Consider the following 22,759-nt stretch of genomic DNA (forward strand, 5'->3'; position numbering starts at 1 on the left):
TTGTTGGCTAAGAAATTGCTTATTTTAGGCCTCTTTATCAATATCTGGGGTATAAGAAAATAAGGACTAGTAATGTATAATCTGAGATTATTTTAAATTTGGTTCATTTGACAGGTAAAGTATGTCCCATGGCTTTAATAATTATGAGAGGTGATGTTGCTTAACCTCTAGCTCTTCATTTTTAAGCCAGAAAGAATTTTCATTATTAGGGAAAAAACATCCAGCATTAGAAAAAAATATTTCCTGTTTATAGCTTCTACTTTTGAAACATCTGTCTTTTTCACCTCAGTGAAACCTCCTATTATTTTAAATTTGTGTTAGAAGTTTTTCCCCAGACATGCATGTATATAAAAATACAGATGCATCTTATGTATGCTGTTATCCCCTGGTGGCCTTTTTGTCATTATTTGTTACTCTGGTTTACAAAAGATTTTAAAGATAATGAGCACAGTGGCTACAATGAGAATGGGAGCTTATGATCTGAAGAGGATGACAACTTTGTTGTATAAATTACAGACTGGTGAAACTGCAAAAGTTGGTGTGTAAAAGTGACACTTCTTTGCCTCTGTGCGAGCATTTTGTGATTTAGCCAATACAGTAGCACTAAGAGCATTGTATTTTAAGCAGTGAACTCTTTAGTTCTGTATTTCTTAGTCAAATGTGAATATATCTCTACTTTCACATAATGTTTGACTGGTTTATGGTATATTCTGATAACAGAGAAAACACATGCTTTTAAAAATGACAATCACATTTGTACATGCAAGTAGGCTCCTTTTGAGATGAGACATATGGAGCAAAGGGGCAGCAGTTGAATACCAAGGGGGCTTTATAAAATAATCTGTTTACCTTTGTCTCCATCTGATAGCCAAAATCTAAGTCAGAGTAGATGAAGAAATTCCGTTTCTCTTCCTCATCAGCTTCCCTCCTGTCTCTTGTTCAAAAGTGCAGCCCTATTGAACTAGCTTTAATCACAGTCACCTTAAAATGTAAAGCTTATCAAATACTATCAAAAGTCATTATGAATCTTTTAGAAATATAAGTCACAATTCTTGTTTTTACAGTACCTGAGCAAGGTTCATGAGTGTATCTCTGAAGTGACCTGATGTCTCAGAATCAATATCTTGTTGAAGATCAGTATTATATTCTAGGTTAAGCCAAAAACATATAATCTAAATCACAAATGAACATGCTCCGAATAGTACAAGTGAAGATTATCAGATAAAGGATAAATAGGCTTCAAATACTTGTCCATTTTCTATTGTGTCTATTCCACTGTAACCTGGGCAGCTTCTACAAGAACCTGGCTGTGGGGCTGGCACGTCTGTCTGGCCCTGCTGGGGGCCCTCAGCCACTGTACCCCCTCACCTGCTCACCCACCACATTGCATCAGCCTTTTGTACACAGTTAATGGGAGGGGATGTGGAAGGGAACCAGTCAGTACTGAGGGGTTGTTTTTGTAGTTCTGGTCCTTCATGTGTGCTAATACCTCCACAACACACATAGTACAACTGCTACTGTACACTTGTTAAAAAACCTTACGCATTAGGTAGGCTTCTTTCATCTGGAAGATCTCCATATTTGATCTTGAGGCTAATATGTCAATTAGACATTTTTCTTCTATGTCTACTCCCTGTATGGAAAGAAGTAAATATGAAAAGATGTTGTGTAGTAGAAACCTCAATTTTTAGAAGAAAGCAATGCTGTCCTTATCAGAAATAACAAAATAATAGCAGTCTCTGAAGAGTGTACGTTTGCATAATCTACCTGTTTAAATTACTTTTGTAGTAAAACCCTGTACTTAATATATATTTCTACTTAATCTGAATTTCAGCATGTACATTACCAAGTGGGAAATGAAGCAAGACTAGTGTTGACAGAAACATAATGGGAATAATTTTAGAGCTTAAGTAAGAATTATGGTTAGCTGAAAGAAATCAGATGCAAAAATTCAGCATACATCCCTAGCAAGTATTCAGGAAATCTGAAGTAGACATGAGCACAGCTATTATGTTGGTCTTCTATCTTCTTCCTTTTATTTAAAAATTTATTTAGGAACTCTACAGTCTGTAATGTCTAGCATAGAACTTGGTATTAAAGGAAAGCACCGTGGCCATTCATGCAGTTCTGCAAATCACTGTATTTTCCCACAGGGTTTGAATTAATTTTATAAACTTTAGTTGACATAAGATGTGGTCCATATGCTGCTTTTGATATGCACATGGATAGTGTTAATGAGTATTCTGCGTTTGGGATAATGGGAGAACATTAGCGCTCATAGATACGCATGGCCTGTTTTTTTTTACCTTGGCCATAAGAATCCAGATCAAGATGGACTACTGTAAGAAAGTCCAAGTTTGATCCATATTTAGGAAAAAATAAACTTTGGCAATATTATCAGTAATGTTAATGAAAGACATGATTCCTTTGTTAGCAATGGTATTTCACAATCCTTCTAATGCCAACTATAATAAAGACATACCAGTAGTTCTAAAGAGTGCATTGATTTAAATGTCTGAAGAACAAGAAAAAGCAGTTAACTTTTTTTTGGGGGGGGGGGGGGGGGGGGAGGGGACGGGATTCTCAAAATTGGTGAGATAGATCATCTTGCCCAAAGTCTTGTAATCTGTGTCTTACTTGTGACAGCAGACAGTAGCAAATATTCATAGAAGGAAAACAGTGTTGAACTCTGATATGCCTTCCTGTCTTTTAGGAGTTGGCAATTTAGGAATTTCCTGAAAAGGATTAGTATTTTCAATAGCCAACAGTCCGCCTGTTTTCAAAGAATTTATTGAAGTCCTTTATGAACTGATTTGTGGTTTTGGTCTCCACAGTGCCCTGTAGGAATGAATTTCACCATTTAATGACCTGATATTTGAAAAAATGTTTTTGTTTGTTTCAAAACTTCAGTTGTATGAGGATTGAAGTCTCAGATCCTGGGAAGAAAAGGAAATATTTTCTTCAAAATGGGAAATCAGTTCTGTTTCAGTGGAGTTATCATTGCTTTGTCACAGAGCAATTTGTAAGTGTTTATGCAAAGACATGTTCTGCTAAAGAAGTATTGGTCTTTTGGGAGGTGGAGCCTTAGTGCATGGCACTGGCTGTGGAAATAAATTTGGTTTGTAACATACATAAATGCCTGCAAAAACGGCACCTTACATTTCCCTGTATACATATTTCTTCATTTACTGAGATTACCATGGGTGTTATATGGCTTGTATTTGTTACATGTCAAGGATATTATTTATGCTGGTTTTAGCATACCAATGAATAAACTTGAAATAGCACTGTATTTCTGATGACTAGTGGACTATGCGATAGTACACTACTCCAGTGTACTAACTTTCAGTAGTTTATCAACCAATCAAATGTAAAAAAATTATTTAATGTACGTTTAGTATTCTAATTAATGACTGCAACTCTAAGCAGTTCTGAATATGAAGATTACCTTCAAGGCATGCCAAAGCTCGTGGGCATCATAGGAGGCAGGTGGATACATCAAGCCAACCATAACTTCTTTGAAGTGATGAGAGAGATTCTCTTTTAGGTCTGTTATTAGATCCTTGAAAAGAAAAAGAAAATGCACAGACAGGATTATCTCAATAATCACACTCTATTAAGACATCTTAAAAAATTATTGGTGCTTTTCTCTTCAAATGATTAAGGATAAACTGTTAAAGATGAATTCCAGCTAAGATTAAGTAAAAAATTATTCTTTTAAATAGTACATTCTTGTTATACTGGTATGGGCAAGATGAGTATAGATGCACAAGCCAGTAGACCACAATGGATTGTTGGTTTTCAGTTCATTAGAACAGAGAAGAAAATGCAGATGTTTAAGTGTAACTATTACTTAAAGTCTTGGAAAACTGAATATCACAGCAGAGTGTCTGTAGCTTCCCTTAACATATTCCCTGTGCGAATCCAAGAGAGGTAAGTGCCTTTGGAAGATGAATCTCATAAAACAAAAGTGATTTCTTGTGCTTTTTTCAGTGTTACCATCTGAATAATTTTAAAAAATCATCTGTATTGCTCCTAGTACATAAATTATTGTCTTTGGATTGCTGGAAGGTTATGTGCTTCAATTCAGGTATATTTTACATTCAAACTGAATTCACTACTTTTGATAGATGCTGGATTAATAATAAGGAACCCGTCTTTCCCCCCCTCTCATGTTTCTCAGTTCTTTCTTGCGAGGTAGCTGAGTAATGGAACAGAGTTTCCTCCCCATTCTCCCCATTCCTGTTAGCATCCTTCAAAATACTGCAAATGCCAAAAGCTTGTTAGCTTACTGTTGATGTTTCTTGTTTCTGATTGAGGACACTTGTGCAGTTTTTTTTTTCTTCAGTGTTTTCTGTGCAGCACTAGACACCTGTCAGATATGTTCTGGTCTGTGTCTGAATTGAAAAGCATGCCAGAAACTGTTCCCATGATATACACTATTATGTTTCCAGAGCTGTATTTTTTCAGGCCTGTACTTTTATTTTGATACATTTCTGAATATAATTTATTTAATAGCTACAATAGCAGTGAAGGATGACATATGCACAGTAAAAATTAAATTTATGACAAAGAAACATACACAGTCTCCAGTGAATGCATTTTAGATTCATTTGACAACCACTAAATCACACAGGGAGTAGAAATTAATTCATTAAGACGTTTTACTTCTGATAACATGCCTGTGGGAAAATGGATTAATAATACAAATGGATGCTACTTAAAAATTACTCCTGCAATCAGAACTAAGGGAAGTGAAGTACTGAAAATAAGAAAAGACAACTCTAAGTTGTCATTATTTAAATTTCCTAATCATCTTTGCTGTAAGAAATCCTTGAAGGCTAATTGTAAGAAGGAATCTTAAAACTTCTCTGTATGTCTGAATCAAGCAGCTAGTTCAGGGGTTTTTTATTCTTTTTTTTTATATTTCTCTCCTAATGTGTCCCAGTTTACATTTGTCTAATGAATGGGCATAGTGGCTACCATATTGAGCAGACTGAAATGAAATAAAGAGGGCAGAGGATTGGACCAACAGGTTTACCATAAATTGAACTGAGAAGGTTAAAACTGCTGTTGCCTTGCCATGTCTCTTCTCTGTCCTGACGTGTTTACCACTCATAAACTGGGACTACCAAATGGTGCATTTGCTCAATGCAATATAACCAGTAGGACAAATTACAGCCAGGGAAATGCTATGTGTGCTAAATTATCTTCCAAAGCGCAAACTGGAGCAACTCAAGGTAAGATGTATCATGTTCTTGCTGGGGTTTTTTTTTCAAACTGTCGAGAGTATCATGATGTATCTTGCATTGTAAAGTGTACCTGGTGCTTAATGAATTCATTTGAATTAAAATTGTGGGTATATTGTAGTATGTTCCATGAATTTTAGAATACTCTGTAGCCAATTGCTGGAATATGAAAAGTTTGTTTGCCTTTCCCGTCTATTATTATTCATAGACTTAGAGACTGAGATTCTTAAAAAGGACATCTGAGGTTTTATTTGGCTTTTTTCTTTCTTCTAGATCTTTCGGTCTGTGTCCACTGGCTTAATACCACTTCAGGTTTAGTCATATGGCTGAAAGAGGTATGAATTTAAAGGTGATATGTTTTCATGGGGATTTATTGATTTGTTTATATTTTTATTTTTCATTTGAAAAGGAAAACCAATTAGATCAGTGGCAAGCAAGTCAATAATTGTTCTCCATGAACATGAAATACCTGCATTCCTGAAGGACATTTGCCAATTCTTTATTGCAATACTATGTTATCTCTATATCATCTTCATATATCAGAGAGCAGAAATTAAAAACATGATACGAATCTTTTAAATATTTTCCCTTGTTAAAGTGATACAGTTCATACACTCTAGGGAAAAGATTAAAACAAACCAGCCAGCTGCTATGGATGGAGTAGAGAAGGACTGTCCAGTGATGAAGGAGATAAATGAACACTTGGAAAGAATGGGCTTGGGTGCTTCACATCACAGGCACCTTTGGGTAGCTTGACATACTTTAGTTTTCCATAAGTAGAATTAAAACTCAATGAGAAATATTGCATGGATAAACACTGAACTTGTATGGTTTGCATGTGTGATGGTAACCTAATAAATACCTCATAACAGAAAAAACAATTTTAATAATTTATGTGCACTGATTACCTTCATTGTCACAGTCTTTGGAAGGTGGATAGCTGTGATTCAGTTATTGTTCTTTTATGGTCTCTATAAAACATACTTGTCCATTCAAGGCTACATCTAAAATATCACAATTATTGTGTGTTTGATTTTTTCTAACAGTCCAAATAAAGTCATTGATCTCCTGGAGATGAGTAGCAACACAGGATCAACCCACTACACAGTTTAAACCCAGCTCTTTTTCCTCCAGTTCTAGGAGGAGGATATCTATCTCTGTGTATGTTTAAGAACCCGTATAACAAAATTTACATTGTTATATACAGTAAATATGGATAAAATACATTTTTTAAAAAAGTAACTTTTTATGTCAAAATTTTTTAAACACCTTTCAAAGATTCATAACTTTAACATTAAGCAGCTCAGATGAGTATTGCCCTTAGTGTATAGATGGAATTATATGGAACAAGGTGTGAAAATGTCAGTGCTTGGGATGTGAAAATTAATCATTATGTAAGTAAGATAAAAAGCCTGTAACTCTCTGTATGGTGTTTTTCTTTGGTTACAATACTATTTTATTATTTATTCAAAACTTGAAAAATGTATTTCATAACCTCCCAAAAGCACATAAAGGAAGAAATAAGTCTGTTCAGAAATTTTAGGTTGGTCAATAGAGTAGAATGGACTGTAGAAGAAGGAACTTTCCCTGTCCTTTTCTAACTCTGTGTGTGGCAGACATACTTCTGTAGAAATGACAATCTGATACCGTCAGAGGTATCAATAGCCAATGAGCAAAGTTGTGTGTCAACGTGTTGTGCCAGCCAGCTGTCTGACAGGCTTGTGGTTCCAGTGACTGACCTGAGAGAAGGGCTGACAGCTGCACAGGAGGCAGGAGAGAAAGAAAGAATGAAAGTACAAAGTGCTTCTGTCGTACCCTGCTGTACATGTCTCTGTATGCCTCAGCAATCATGAGCCGCTGTGAGTTGCAACGCTGAGTTAGGATATCAATCAACACATCTTTTTCACAACCTGAAAAGGAAACAACACAGACTCTCAATTAACAACCTGGTGTTATTTACTTATATTTGTGATCGTTCGTGTTTTGTTTAAAAGCATTATACTAATTTCTTGAAAAAACTGATCAAGCGAATAATATCCCACTAGTATTTACCAACATCAGTTATATTTACCGTGCTTGTGTATCTTGCACTTGCTGGTGTAATACCATCAAAAAGTGAAGCAGTCTGTTATTATCAGTTGCATCATCACCTCTCAGAAGCTCAATGGATTTGAAAGCATCAGTAAAAGAGATATGGGCTTTCATACAGTCAGATCTAGGCCCAGTAGCAGGATTTGTGGCAGAGCCTTGGAAGTCATACTTGTGTGTTCTGTTAATATTGATTAAATTGTCATTTGAGAATTAGGGATCTCTTTTATGGGGACGAAAAATTGCTGTTAGACCATTTGTTGAAAAACTCAAAGTTATAATTTCAGAGGAACAGTATAAAGTAAGTTATGAAGTTTTAAAAAATAGTATTTTTCCCCATTTCCAAGGGCATTTTATTGAAGGTTACCTATGGTGGTGTGCTTGATAGCTAGAGCATACTAGTAAACTCCTATAATGAATCAGTACTATTGTTTATGAAAAATAATATTATTAGCACATTCAGAAAATTATTTAATAATTTTAAAATTGCTTTTGCATCCTAAGGGTTGGGATACTGTACATAATGGTTTCTTTTTACTTTTCAGAAAATAGTTATAACTAGGAATCTTTACAGCTTATATCATTTCTATAGTAAAAACTGAGAAGGATCCAGATCTAGGAGATATTATAAAACATAAACATAAATCTTTATTCACTTGTGTAGTACTACTGGTATCAGTGGGACAACATTTGTGACTGAACATGCTCATAAGAATTAATGCCATGTGCAGGACTGAGAGTCAGAGTGTCAGTGCCTGTAAAGGATATGGTGACTTTATCTCCTCTGAAGCTGAACCGTTTATTTTGTCAATTGTCCTTTAAATCACAACTTTGTTCCATGTACTTTGATAGGAAGATTAAAATTAAGGTTAATTTGCTTGTACTTAGAGTATTAAATGAAGAATATAATCTCTATATTTTCATGTTAGCAACATTACCTTAAAAGTACGGTTTGAAGCGCAGGAAGATATTTAAAGCTTTTCATCTGTAGCCAATTTAATCATAAAGATACTTCAGATCCCCCTTGATGAATAATGCTTATTGTGGTTCATTCGACATTAAGTCTGAGTCCTCACATTTTCATTAAAGAAACTGAAACCAGAATGAGTGATTTGGTGCTGTACAATCTTGTGAAAAACCCAAGGGGTATGAAAGCTCTGATACAGAAAACAGTTTTAAAGTGAGGAAAACATTTAAGATAGTAAAAAAATCGATCAGTATTTTGACCCTCAGCAATACCAACAAGGTTAAACAGGAAAATACAAAAATCTGAACAGAGAAAAATGTTTTTGTGAACAAAAGGTTTTTGGAACAAACACTGAAAGCAAAAATTGCAAAGATAATGAATTCTTTAAACTTTCTACTCCATTTATTTTTATTACTTATGACTGATTAAGAGACTTAGCAGACCTTGGTAGCAGTTATTTGTTGAAGTGACAACTAAAATATTTTCATTTCTTGGCCCTCACTCTAGTGATGTAACACAGAATTCTGTTTTCTTTTTCTTGTTTTCTCAATGAAGTGTTCATTACTGTAAGTGTTGGTATGGATTTTAGATTAATCTTGATCAATTCATAGTTCCTGTAAATGCAAATGTTTTATTTGGACATCATCAGTGTGACTTACTGTGATTCCTTGAAGAATCTGCAGACAGGTGGTGACACTTAATTTTATGAGTTTTTATTTTGCCTAATGCTTGTTGTTTTATGGGGGCTTTCTGAGAAAGAGGAAATTGGTGTTAGAATTGGTCAAGATACTCACTAATTCCCTGTAGGGCTCCTCCTAGCAACTGGGCATCCATTATAGGGTTAAAATTTGGAGCAGGAAGAATCGTTCCTTGTGTCTACAAAAGGAAAAAGCAGACTTTAATTGATATGTTTAATATTTTTTACATGGTATACGTAGTTCTGTTGAAAACCAACAATCATAACTTTAAATTTTCTTTGCTTCATGGGGAGCAGGATGTAAAGTTTTTAATTATGAAACAGAACTTAAACTTGCAGTTAACCCTGGAATGTTAGAGAAAGTTGCCCCTAGCATGAGTTAGGCCTGAATAGGAAAACAAATGATGAGGGTTTACATTAAAATGTAAATTTTAATTTTAATGTCTATCCCTTTGCTAAACTTTTTAAAAAATATTATTTTATATTTCAAAGTTAATCTATGGAATCCCTGACAGTCTTCAGTATTTATTCTTCATGGTATTTTTAATTTGAAAGGACTAGTGAGAAAATGATGAGTGAGATCTGTAGGTTGGGTACCAATCTAGTGATTTATTAAAGCGATGGTGTTACTGCTAAGTGTGAGATAGTTTTGATATATGCGATGTAGAAGGCAGCACCATTTTCTGCTTGCTTTGAAACTGATTAAATTACTGTCAGCTCACTCTCAGTGATACTTTATTTCATGTATTTTTTCTTATTAAGAAATCTGTGAATAATAAACAGAATTAATTTTAATAGAATCACAGACCAATAGAAACAGAAGAAAACAACTGAGGTTGACAGACACTTAGCTCTGTCTCCTGGTTAACCTCTTTAGTTCATCTGAGAATTTTATCTGCTTTACCTGATGTACCAACTGTGAAGGTTCTCTTTTATGATGATTCCTGGACTTGGTCAGAACATCTGATTAAAATGACACTGTTAACTTTATATTTACATTTCAAAGAAAAGTGGGATATATTTTATAAATATGAATGGGGTATTTTTACAAATACTTCCTAGAATCAGGACTTACATGGATTACACTAATTAATTTGTTTGCTTGCTTGCTTGCTCTACATACACTTGGAAGTCTTTTGTACATTGTGCCTTCAGTAGTAATGACATACACTTAAGTTTTGTGCATAGCCACTAATCACACTTGTCTGGCTTGAAATCTAAGTAGAGGAATTAAAAAACACCAAACAAGAATTGTGTATTTTAGATGAGAAGGAAAACACCATTTCTTGATACATTTGATCACTACTTTAGACCCACCAAGCAAAAGTAGGAACGAATTGTCTGTGGCTAAGTGAGAAAAAGTACATAGCCAGAAATTTCAGATTTTTGGAGGAGTTACTTTAAAAAGTACTAATAGGGCAGCATGCCTGTACACAAAAAGTACTTATCAATAGACAGATGTCTTTCTGCAGTTTGTTCATCATTTAAATACAAGGTCCAACTTTTACAACTGAACATGAAGTATGTTTTTACTCATAAACCAATTGGGAAAATGCTGAGAGAAAAAATGATTTGGAAATAGGGAGATAAATGTTGGCCACAGAGGACACAGTGACACTTAAGCCAATTTTTTTGGATTGATATATGTTCCTGTATCTGAAATAAATTGCATACTCATCCTTAAGATATGCTCCATCCCATCTTCCTTTGTCAGTGTGAGAATTGTCTGTGTACCCTGGGCCTCGCTTGGCACTTAATATAAATGTAGGATAGGGATCCACAGATATTAGCTTCAGAAATTGAGTTCATAATAGCCCTCACTGGTCAGAAGGGTGGCGGTGAGAAGAGAAAATGTAGGAAGTGTGCACTTATTTGGATCTAATTTTAAATACAGGTGATGACTCTTCATCTCTGCATCAGCTTTGTACAGGCTCAGTTCCTGTAAAGATTGGTTATCCCAAAGTGTTTCCTTTCACACATCCAGGTTTGTGTTGTCACAAAATTAACAGCTAAATCACTGATCTTTTCAGTGTTTATGATATTTGCACTAAAATCAGACATAAGTAGTTAACTCAGCAAATGCTTTAAGAATGGATTCCTGCATAGTCCTTGGAGTGAAACATTAGCAAAAGTGGTTTTCAAAGCATGTATCACCTCTCAGTCTGAATGGAGGTAAGTATTAATAATTTCTGAATATATATCTTTATTCATGAAACAGTCAAATAAGAAAAGGACTTTGCATGAATGCATAATTGCAAAAATATAATGGAGGAACTGGTCATAGAAAAGACAGTTTTGAATATACAGATTTGCAGACTTGTAAGTTTTTTACCAAAAAAGGCAACACACCATTTGTGATGTATCTTTCGGGCAAACTAATGGATTTTTGAGTGTGCTGTATTCTCCCTCGGTTCAGCAGAGCTGCTGAACACCTCTTTGATAAAGTATTTGCTCTCTTATTATTTGAGGTGTACCATCAGTAGATTAAACCTTACCCAGTGAATGCCTATCTCTTATCCAGAATATAAAACATGATGCTTTTAAGTAGAGCCAGATTAAATATGAAGGTTCTGGTAAAAATTTTTAGAAGATACAGTACAATATAACTTATTTTTGAATTAAAGTGAATAAAATAAATTTTATTACAATTTTCTTCTAGCGTACACATTGTAGGTGGCTTAGTTTTCCATCTCACAGAAAGCATTTTTTAAAAGGATTTTCAGTGTACCTTGTGTTTGGATTTTCAGAGGGGTTTCTCCAAAAATTCGGCATTCTGCCGATGTACCAGTTCTCTGAACTTAGACCTAGGATTTACAGCATACATGCTATCAGGGTCCCCAGAAGGAATTTTTGCCTAATTAGTGGTGTCTTACTGCTGGCATAGCTCACAGAGTTTTTTCAATGTTGTGTACCTTGAAGAAGGCACTTTGCTACTTTGCACAGTGTTTACACAGGCTGCCTTTAGGAAGATTTATCCCATCACAACCTCTGTCAGTTTTTTCTTCAATCTCTTTCAGAGTGTCTGTCTTTGACTAGTCCGCAGAAGCATCCTTTCTTTATACACTTAATTTCAAAATGTTAAGGTGTTTATTACTTGTTAAAGTTATTCCACTTGCTTTCACTGAATTTTTGAAATATGGCCTCTGGCAGGCCTGGGCCAAATATTTAGAGCAGAACTCTGGTAATTTGGGGTCTGAATTCAATGTGCTTGCATAGCAATTGCCTACCGCTTGCTGCGAATTGTAGCCTTTTTTTTTTTTTTTTTTTGAGAGTGCTATGCAATATTTGCCATGGAAGGCAAACCCAAGGAAATTTACTGTAGACAGTTCAGTGGGGACAGGGATTGATTCTAGGATGAACACTTCTGTCTGTGCCCTTCTGAAGTATGTGCTGTGCAGACAATCCACAGAGCTATCACTGATGATAGTCCCTAGTGCTGTGATGGCAGGTGGCACTGGTATCAAGCCCCTCAAGATCTGAGCACATCAAGACTTGAACCAAACTAGCAAATTTATTTTTTGAGTTGTTAATCAATAGCTAGAGCTGGACAGCTCTCAAAATGCATTGTTAATCTTGCATGCTTGGGTAATCTTTTTGTTTTAAGGAAAAGGGAAGATAATCCCAAGATGAATAGGGTATCAGGACAAGAGACACCAGGAGTGAAGTCAGCAGAACTGAGCAGTAACTGGAGGAAAGGCAATTCGTGGGAGTTCACGACCACCAACTCATTGACTACCTACCCAACACAGGCCCCAGACTCAAATGGAGGTAAGAACTGTACTCGTGGACTAATTACCATGAGAAGCAAGAGTGATAGCTAGCAAGTAGGGGGTTAACTACTAATTAACAAAAAAGTTATGTAATTTGTAACCAGTGCCTTTGTTTGTTGAAATGTATTAACACTGTAAAGTTCTAAAGATCAGGCAGCTGGTCTTTTGTGGATTACCACATAGCTCATTACCTTGTGCATATAGAATTAAAAAATATAAATACTTCACCTTGGTGTGTGAATTGGTGTTTGCACACCAGGTAGTGAGCCTGCATTTTGGACAGCAGCACTTCTGTCCTGTGGTGACAAGATGCTACACAGCATGTGAGAAGGAAAACCTTGCTTCTAAAGTAATACAGAAATTCAAGAGGTTTATTTTTCTGATCAAATGACCACTCTAGTGCTCTTTGGTGTAGTTGTCTGGGGAGAAGAAAAGGTGGTATAGTTTTCAGTTCTTGAGCAAGATTTACAATAATCTGTACTGAGACATGGACTTGAACGTTGGGGCAGGCATTTTGTTTTGCAAAGATTTGTTACAGTCTTGTGGTACTTTAGAAGCATCTGTGGTTACAATGTTCTTTTGCTTGAAATACCTCAAGAAATTGAGGAAATATATCAAAACAACATCACAGTAGGAAAGTTGAGGTTCTGCTTCCAGGACCTAGGGCCCAAGGTGTAAAATCATGTTTCCTCCAAAATCATACAGGCTTGCCATACCTAAACGTGCCTAGGAAATGTCTAGATAGCAGCAATCTTCATCACTGCACAGACTGAGGGAGCAGAGCTGTAGAGGCATTTGTTAACTGAATAAAATTACAATAGATTGAATTTTGATCAGGGAACAGGCAACTACATGTAAATAGATTGTTCCTTTCTGTTATTTTTGGCTAGAGAATTTCTACTGCACCGTTTTGAAGCAAGACATTTTTTGGATTGATTGAACACCTGAGTGTAGTTACATGTACTGCTATCTCACTTCATTCATTTCCACTGAAGTCAGCTGTGATTGACCCCTGTAACAGAAGGCAGCTCAGTGGAGCTGAGCAGGAGCAGTGTGCCCATGGAGTTCAGGGAAAAATGCAGGATGTGGCTGACCACAGCTGCTGCGAAGAAAGCTTATTTTAGCTCAACACAAAGGAGACTGAGTGTAGCTATCAACATTTGAGAGGATGAACTGGTGGTATAAACATTCATACCTGACTTCACTAAAAGAGTGTGAATGTCTTCCTGACTTGGCCAGATCAGCATGAAGGGAGTGAATACCTGTCTAAGCCCAACACAGAGTATAAATACTAAGAAGGTAGCAAAATAATTTGGAAAAAAAGCAAACTTATTGAGCTGACTTAAACCCATGTATTCCTTCCCTGTGATGCCCAACATTGCAGCAGTGAGCCTATCATGAAAGGCAGTAATGCAGATCTCATCTGTATTACATTTGTGTTACATTTTCAGTACATTTTGTATTACTCTGCTAGAAAAGCCTGTGTAAAATCATTTAAGTTGATTTTATACATTACAGCCTCTATGGGTGAAATATCTAAAAGAACTTAGTGAGGGAGTACTGGACTCTGACATCAGGATGACGAGTTTTGAGTTGGCCATTTCTGTTGTACTTATGCAACATCTTCTGCTTCCCTAAGCTCTGGCAAGCATGGGAAAATTACCAGTATGATCTTATGAACTTCTGCATGCCGTAAGATGATTCACTACAGGGATGAGCAGAAGTTGCTCTTCATGGCAAAGTTAAATCTATAGAAGTGAAAATTGCATTGTGGTTGTCTTGGTGATTGAGTGTATGAGTTTGAGTGCATGTTCACTGAATATAATTTCTCTAAATACAATACTCTCCAACCCATCCAAGTAAAACAAATTGTGACAAAGTAACAGAAATATTTTTGTAAGTTGAGAAGAGCAGGGACATTTTCGGATTGCTTAACATTCTTATTATGAGAACTTCATCCTAATGTCACGGATAGTGTCTATGGAAGTCTTTTTATTGATTTCATGGAACTTTTGGTTCCTGTCCTTAATGAGCAAAGGCTGGGATAGATGGCCTACCAACCTTCTATTCAATCTAATAATTCTATAATTTTTTTCAAATAAAGAAATTAACAGGAATTTCTCCAAAAAAGTTTTTAAAATAAGTAAACATTATCAAACACCCATTAGTCTCAGTAATGTGGGATTGAGTGATAAAGAAACTTGCATTATGCTCTGGGTCAATTTGTAGGATGTTCTCCAATTCCAGACACACTCTTTGAAGAATTCTAAACTTTTCTTAGGATCAGGCACAAACCCTGAAATTTGTGTTGGTGATCACTGGTGTACATAATATAATTATTTGAGTGGAAAGAATTGCATACATTGTCAGTACAAAACCACTATAAACTTCATGAGCAATTTATTTACTCATTTCCAAAAAGGAAATTAGCAAAGGTATAATGGACAAGGTGCCTAGGAGATTTGACTATTAGAAGTGACAGACTTTGATACATGCACAGTAGTAAAGTTGTTATTTATGTTATGGATATTTAAATGTTTAAACACATTATTTACACAGAGATGTGGAACTTGGGCTCATAGTTTAGTGGTGGATCTGGTACTATTAGGTTGATGGTTGGAGTTGATCTTAGAGGTTTTTCCAGCCTAAATGGTTCTATGTTGTAAAGTGAGCTTAACTTTAATGCCTGTATGAAAGCTACAGTAAGCCAGTTTGTCAGTCATAAATCAATCACATTAAAAATACTCCTTTCCTAAATGGGTTCTATTTATGATAAACTAGGACAGATCCCATAGTAAGTAAGGTGTTCACTGTTTCGTCAGTATCTGAATGTAGCTATATCTTTCCAAAGGGTATTGGCAAACATTGAAACTGCAGAGCTGAATTTCTAAGCATCTGGAAGAAGATCAAGATCAGTGCAGACAGCTCATTATTAATCTCCTTCATGCCAAATACAGTAATTCATTAAAAAATAAAGGGGTGGAGGGGGATATCTAAATATTGCCTTGGAGAAATGCCAACCTAAAAAGCACACAGAAGAAATAAGGGCTAGGGCCTCAGTTGGTGTAAATGTACATAACTTTGACAAAGTCAGTAAAGTTTTGTTTTATGTCAGATGATGGTTAAACAGATAGTCTCGTAACTCTTCTTGTACCCAGATATCCTTCAAATATCCTGATTACTTATACAGTGCATGTTGCCACTACCTTCCTGATGAACCTTGTAAAAACTCATGAATTTTTTGTGTCTCTTTCTAGATTTGCATATCCATATATGATATATATGATATCTATGATATATACCTTATTACGATATATATGATATATATGCTATATTCATATATTCATTAGATACAGTGGACAGGATACAGAAAATGAAACATTTCCTTCAAGTTGTCTGCACTTGAAAATCCTCAAAAGTGCAAACACAGGTGTTCTGCTTGCCAAAGGATGTCAGATTCAGTTACTCAATTTGAGTGCAAGATTGTGGATTTTTTGGTATTAGGAGGGTGTATTGTTTTGAAATACAAAACAATATATGTTCAATATTTTGTGATACAACTTTTTCTGCGAACACTGCAGATGCAGTGGGTTTTTTTCCTGATTCTTTTGTCTCTGTTTTTCTACTTACTTACAATTAATTTCCTCTCCTTGTTCCACCTACACTCACAAGCCATTGGGTCCTTTCTGAGACAACCACTGGCTAAGTAAAATATGGTTTGTCCTGTGACTGAGTCCAAAGTATGGATGTATTGTTTGGCTAATGCTAGGCCTATGGCATAAATGATTGTTGAGTTTCTACTGCTGTATTTTTTTAACTGGTAATAGAATTTGGTTCCCTCACCCACACTGAGCAGTGTTTTCACAGAACCTCAGAAGAGATTGCATTCCTCTGCCAATATGAAATTCATTATAAAGTTCGAAGTTACTGATAGGAGCAGGTGGATTGACAAATACGCACAAATAGAGCCAAATTTTCTGAGGAGAAGGGGGAAAATGTCTGGTATAGTCACTGAAAGGATGTGCAGAATTGCACAATTTAATTTTGATGTCTGGATTCTAGCATCCCTCATGACATATTCATCATTTTGCTGGAGCTCTTATTGTGTGCTTAGGATTCAGCATGGCAGAGCTTTCTGCATTACAAAGAAAACGCCTTCAAAAAGCATCAAAATAATTTCCAAGAGCAATTTGGCCCTTCTGTGGGTTAGTTTAGACAAACTGCAGTATGTGAACATAAAAAAATGGTTTTCATACTGTCTTTCCTCTGCAGCATCCTAGTGAAGGAGATATCTGTATTTTAGAAGGAAGAGAATCAAAAATATTCTGCATTTTTTCTCACAAAGTGTCAAAGCACTTAAAGGTAAGGCAAGCAAATCTCCAGAGGTGATTCAGTGATTTCTAACATTAAGGTATTTATTCCTCTTTCTGATCTCAGGATACCATCATGTTCAAAAACACAGATCTGTCTCCACAGAGATGGCCCAGGTGGGCACTTTATACATATCTCTCTGTGTTTGCGCATGTTCATTTAACTCTCCTGTAGGGAACTGATTCCAAAATCAGCTGAGCAGACAGAACAGGTTTGTGTGGTGTTGGTGGAATGAATCAAAACAACAGAAGAGATTGGAAATGGATGAAAAATGTATAATAGTTCTGGAAAATGATACTTGGAAATTACCTTCCTTCTGTGCAAGAGCAAAAAAGTAACAGCTTTTTCTGACCAAAGTCATAAGCAGTTCAACAAAAGTATCAGTAAAAGGTGAGGCTGCCTTTATCAAATGATGGTGTGTAAACTTCAGGCAATTCAGTCTTGTGATGGAAAAAGCATTCTGAAGTATGAGCAACCTTCTAATAATATTTGTTCAGTAAGTCATTCTGCTGATAACAAACAATTGAAGTCAGACTCCTTAGTCTGAATATTTCCCATAGGGAATGTCTACTAAAATAAAATGCTTTCTTTATTAGCTAATCACATGCTGTGAGCTAGCTATACTTTTGCAAATATATCTTTTGTGTGAAACTTTATTAAATAAAAATTTCATGAGTATTTTGATTTGCTGTGAGTTTATTGGATATGTTACATTTAATTTCAATAATATATGATATAGTAGTGGAAGGGATACTTCTAAACATAGAAAATTCTTTCTCCAAAGCTTCCAGTCTCTCTCAGTGTATGTATTTCAGAGAGGTCACAGATGTAATCTTGTCTAATTTCTGTTAGTTTTACTTGTGGTACTTACTGTAGGGAACCATTTTGTGTATATAATGATGGTGCCTTGCATTGCTGAATCTGGCAGGGCTGCTGCTGTAAACTGTACATCTCGTTCTTGATCTTGGGGGACTCTATCCTATCTGATTGTTCACAGATAATGTATGTAATTACTTATATGGGAAGCATAAAATATAAAGGAGATCATTTAAAGAACCAAGCACATTTTGAAAGTAATATTTCCAATTTTTTTTTTTTTCTTGTGCTTCTGAATTAATGGTATATTCAATGTTCTGGAATTCCTTGAAGAATACCTCTAAGTCTAAACTGTGCTTTTAAGACTTCTTCTCAATCTAAAATTGTGTTTAGGAAGAGTAGAGAAGAAATTAATGTTACAGTCTCACCACTCAGTCCTGTGTAAGCCCTGTTTCCTTGCTTGAGATTTGCTAGAGTGATTTTTCTGCTATTTTGTTGCTGAGTCTCTTCAGAGAAAACTGCCACTGCTCCATGACCAACTTTATCTTGAAATACCGGCAGGCATCCAGGGGAGAATATTTACGTGCAGCTCTGCCTTACATGTCCCCATTCTGTCTAGATGCCTCAGCAGGGAAGTCTGTTCCTAGGATCCAGTGATCCAGTTAATAAAAATACCTGATTTCTCTCCCTTTCCATTCCATAACACATGGAAATTGGAATAAATAGTAAAAATTTACCTAACCCAAGAATCTATTCCAGTACTTCTCAGAGACAGCCAGTAATCAGGTTGTCCTGTCTTTGCTGGGACTGATATGCTCCCCATTGTCTACGCTTGCTTCTCTGCTCTCTTGTTTCTGTGATTACAAAAAGACAAAGGGTTTATCAGTGTGTCTTGCTATGTTTAGAAGAAGAGGGAATAAAGAGATAGTACTAACACCATTTATTTTTGAGTATTTTGATGTAATTCAGTGGATCAAAATTAGGAACTTAAGCGTCCCCTCTGCTCAAATGGTTCGCTAGCCAGACTAATGTGCGATGGTTGCATTATATTAAGCCTACATACCTATTGTAAACACTGCCAGAGTTAACAGTTGTTTTATCTGTTAGATTTTCTTTATAATGCTATCAAAATACTGCATTATTATTGCAAATATCGTAATTGCCAATTGCAATGACTTAAAAGAACTTCTTCTGCAAGTTATCTTATAACGTACTACCATTAATATCAGACAACATATTATATGCAGATGCAGTGTCAATTATTTAAATACAACTGGTGGCAGTAAATCAGTAGAAGAAAAGAAACGGAATTTCTTGACTTCTCTAACTGAAAGTGATCTACTACCTTTTTCAGGTAGACTTATTCTTTCTGTCTCCCTTAAATTATCAGGAATAGATTACAGAATCACTGTAACTAAAAGAGGAAAAAAAGAAACTAAGAAAAAAATCTCTTTTAAGTTCTTAACTGTCTAGTAAAGAATGCAAGATCCCAAATTGCAGAAGACCAAATGTATTACTAATCCTGATTCAATAGCAATTACTTTAGAAAAGCAAATATATGCAATATAATCTTATCAGAAGAAATACTTTACTGGCAAGACTGGACTAATTAGTCAATTATACTTGCTATTAAAATAAGGGAAAAATATTTATCCTTTAGAAAATTCTATATTGATTTGTAAGTTTGTTGAGAATGTGCATGCAAAAAGCCTTTGAAGGGAATGAATCATTATTCCTACTACTAATAATAAAAAGAAAATCCTTAGAGAACATAATGATAAGTCAGGTACAGAGAGAAATTTCATATTTTGTCATGAAATAGTAGCTTCAATAGTTTCCAAAATGGAGATTTAAAATATCACTATAAATGTATTTTTCTTAAAGAGCACTAGTGAAGCCATTAATATATTGTACAACTTTTTGATGGGGAACAATCACTGATAACTCTTCTGGTGTTACGGCTCTTGTAAGGTAGCATTTTTTTGCTTTAAAATATTTTTCACACTATGAACAAAACCAAATGTTTATAAATGATAAAGCTATTCTGTTACTTTATGTGGCTACACATGGTCTTGTGAAATTATAACCCCCCCCAAATAGTGCCAGAAATAGGTGTCTTCTGAAAAATTCACATTTTTAACTTTAATACAGTTGGGTGATAGTATGTAATTTAGTTTCTTGTGTAGCAGCTCAGTGCAAGCATAGAAAACCCACCTACAGGGTCTCACAAGGAGGCTTGTTTTTTCTTGAAAGGTTTAAAATTATGAGACAGGAACTGATAAGTCTTTATATTTTAACCTGCATTTCAGACATTTAATATATATCATAAGTAAGACCAGGATTAGACCCAAATCACAAATAAATTATCTTTACCTGAGATTAATTTCTACCAATGGAAGGAAATGGATCCCAACATATATGATGACAACTCAAGAGGAATGAAATTTCGAAAGATTTCAGAGAACAGATAATTATACTCACATAATCTCCACAATACATTTTGATACAAGTCTTCAAGTTCTGTTGAGATAAAATAGTAGCTTCCCTAGACTAAATGTAACAGTAAACAAAATTGTTATAATTGAACCTTATTCTGTTTTGGAGATTTGAGAGAAGACATCCAATCAAACTGATACCAAGTACATTAGGCTCCAAAGTAACAATGAAGCAGAACACCTCTTTGTACCTTGCGTCTTTGGGTTTTATAGATTTACTGTATGCTTAGTCATTAATAATGTATTGAAAAAGTGTGATTATAATGTAAGTAAACAGAGTCATTAGCACGACACCCTCTGTTCTGCTATGTTGATTTTAGGAATCAGAGTTCAGCTATTCACAGAGTGAAATGCTCAGCTACCTAAAAGTGCTTGTGTTAATGATTTACTTTTCAGGTTGGGTCTGGTCTAGTTACATTTTTTTCCTTGTGCTGAAATCACTCAGCTCATCACTTGTTCTAATAACTATTTGTAGCTGGCATGCACAGGAAGATGCTTTATGGTCCTTATATGTCACCCAGAGTAATCAGTTAGCCTTAGTAGAATTCTGTAAATGAGGATCTTTTCATGCAAGTTATAAATTACAAAATCCTGCAAAGAGCTGATCAAAAATCCTGTACCATTGCTCTGTTCAAGGACTTATACAGAATTCTAACTATCCAACTGACGGTAAACTCATATTTTTCATAGCTAATACCATCTTTTTCTGCTCATGATAACTATTATTGTAATAAACCATTGATAAAATATGAATTTTTCTCACAAATTAAAAAAAAAGAAAAGGAATATAAAATAGAGGAACATAAAAATAGAGGTGCAGAATCAGTCTGTATATCCTCTACTACAGCTTGAATGGAAGGCATTGGCTACTGTTATCCTGGTTGAGTCCCTTATAGAGGGGTAATGTTTTTCCAATAGTTGTACAGTAATAGTACCTCAAAATCTGAATTAAATTACTCCAAATTGTCTTAGTTTTCTTAACTTATCCATCACAGGTGTTGAACCACTTATTAAAACCTGCGTGGGCTTTTTCCCTTACAATTTAGGAAGACTTTGGAAAAAATGAAAAAAACCTAACTTTTTTTTGTTTTAATAAGCTTTAATACCTTAGCAGCTCTTCTAATCATTTAAAGCTGTCTCTGGGCTTGTATAAATGCAGCAGTATTGATTTGAGTGTGAGGTTTTGCATGTCAGCCCATGTAATGAGTAAAGGCTACAGGTGCATCCTTAGAAACACTTGAAAGAGCTTCACAGAGAAACATGTGAACCATGGGCTTCACAATGGCATGCCTTTTCTTTCTCTTTTTTTCATTAGGGCTGTGGTAGGTATTTTACTTTATTGTAATTGTACATACTTTAATCTCTATATCTCAAGTGCTCTGTAAGTGTGGTTGGGGAATACAGTTCCACCGTACAGATAAGAAAAATGATCCAAAAAGAATGTGGTCTGGCTGGTTAGAGGTGCTGAAGGTGGTGTCTAGAGTAGGATTCAGTCTCCTGATGATATATATTTTAAAGCAGTGATAAGAATATAAGAATATTTTAAGCCTATCTTTTTCACAGACTCCTAATGTTATGTCTTATTTTCTTGCTGAGATTAAAATGTAATACAGTTAATCTTCAGTACAACAGAAAAAGAATTAAATTTACGGGGTTATGTTTTAGTCTGCTTGTGTCAAAATCTTCAGGAACCAGAGGGTGTAAATAAGTAGTCAAAACCTATTGTTCTATGAAATATTCATACCTGGCATGTAATGTGACAAAAGCACTTAACTGATTACTGGACTAGATTCTGTTCTTAATGAAACTTTCAGAGAAAAGCTGTGAGAGAGTCTGCAGAAAATGGGAGAGAGGTTTCAACCTCCTTTTCCCTTTGAATGCCCTTTGGCTGTCCTTTCCTACCGTCTCTCCCCAAAGGTGAGAGGCAGGGCTTACCAACACGGAAATGAATAACATATTTGTCCATGTAATGCTCAGCGAAATGGATCCAGTGTTTGTGTACCAGAGTGAGCCGCACCTTCACATTTTCTTCAAGACTCAGTAGGTCAGAGATGTGAGTAATTTCTAGGGCAGAAGCTTATCCTCTCTTTTAGGGGAAAGCCAAAGAAGTTGTGTTCCAAGGGGTTTTGGCACTCACTTTCGGAAAAAAAAAAAATAGACTACTTGGAAATACTGCAGAAGAGATCAGCAATAATTACTTATGTGGAAAGACAGGAAACACTTGTTTTTTTTAGACTACAGGACAGTGAAGGAGACCTTAACAGTTGAAGAAAATAAAAGATGTTGCAAGGGGAAGGGGAAAAAAA

The 22,759-nt window shown here is 35.4% G+C and overlaps 1 protein-coding gene across 4 annotated transcripts in view; it reads right to left on the reverse strand.

Annotated features, from left to right (window-relative positions):
* Positions 1–20,641, reverse strand: part of ANXA10 (annexin A10) — a 28,608-nt gene extending 7,967 nt beyond the window's left edge. For 2 of the 4 annotated variants that reach the window (XM_048303885.1, XM_048303883.1), the window contains exons 1-6: positions 20,546–20,641; positions 9,099–9,180; positions 7,065–7,159; positions 3,449–3,562; positions 1,543–1,633; positions 1,068–1,147 (exon numbers count right to left, since the gene is read on the reverse strand). In XM_048303885.1, coding sequence (XP_048159842.1) covers positions 1,068–1,147; positions 1,543–1,633; positions 3,449–3,562; positions 7,065–7,159; positions 9,099–9,180; positions 20,546–20,578 — 495 coding nt within the window. In that variant the 5' untranslated portion in view covers positions 20,579–20,641. Of the gene's footprint in view, positions 1–1,067; positions 1,148–1,542; positions 1,634–3,448; positions 3,563–7,064; positions 7,160–9,098; positions 9,181–20,439 lie in introns of all 4 variants that reach the window. The other 2 variants (XM_048303884.1, XM_048303886.1) reach the window with 2 other exon arrangements.
* Between the last annotated feature and the right edge of the window lie 2,118 nt (positions 20,642–22,759).

This window comes from Corvus hawaiiensis, chromosome 5, assembly GCF_020740725.1.
Source record: "Corvus hawaiiensis isolate bCorHaw1 chromosome 5, bCorHaw1.pri.cur, whole genome shotgun sequence".
NCBI classification, from domain to species: domain Eukaryota; kingdom Metazoa; phylum Chordata; class Aves; order Passeriformes; family Corvidae; genus Corvus; species Corvus hawaiiensis.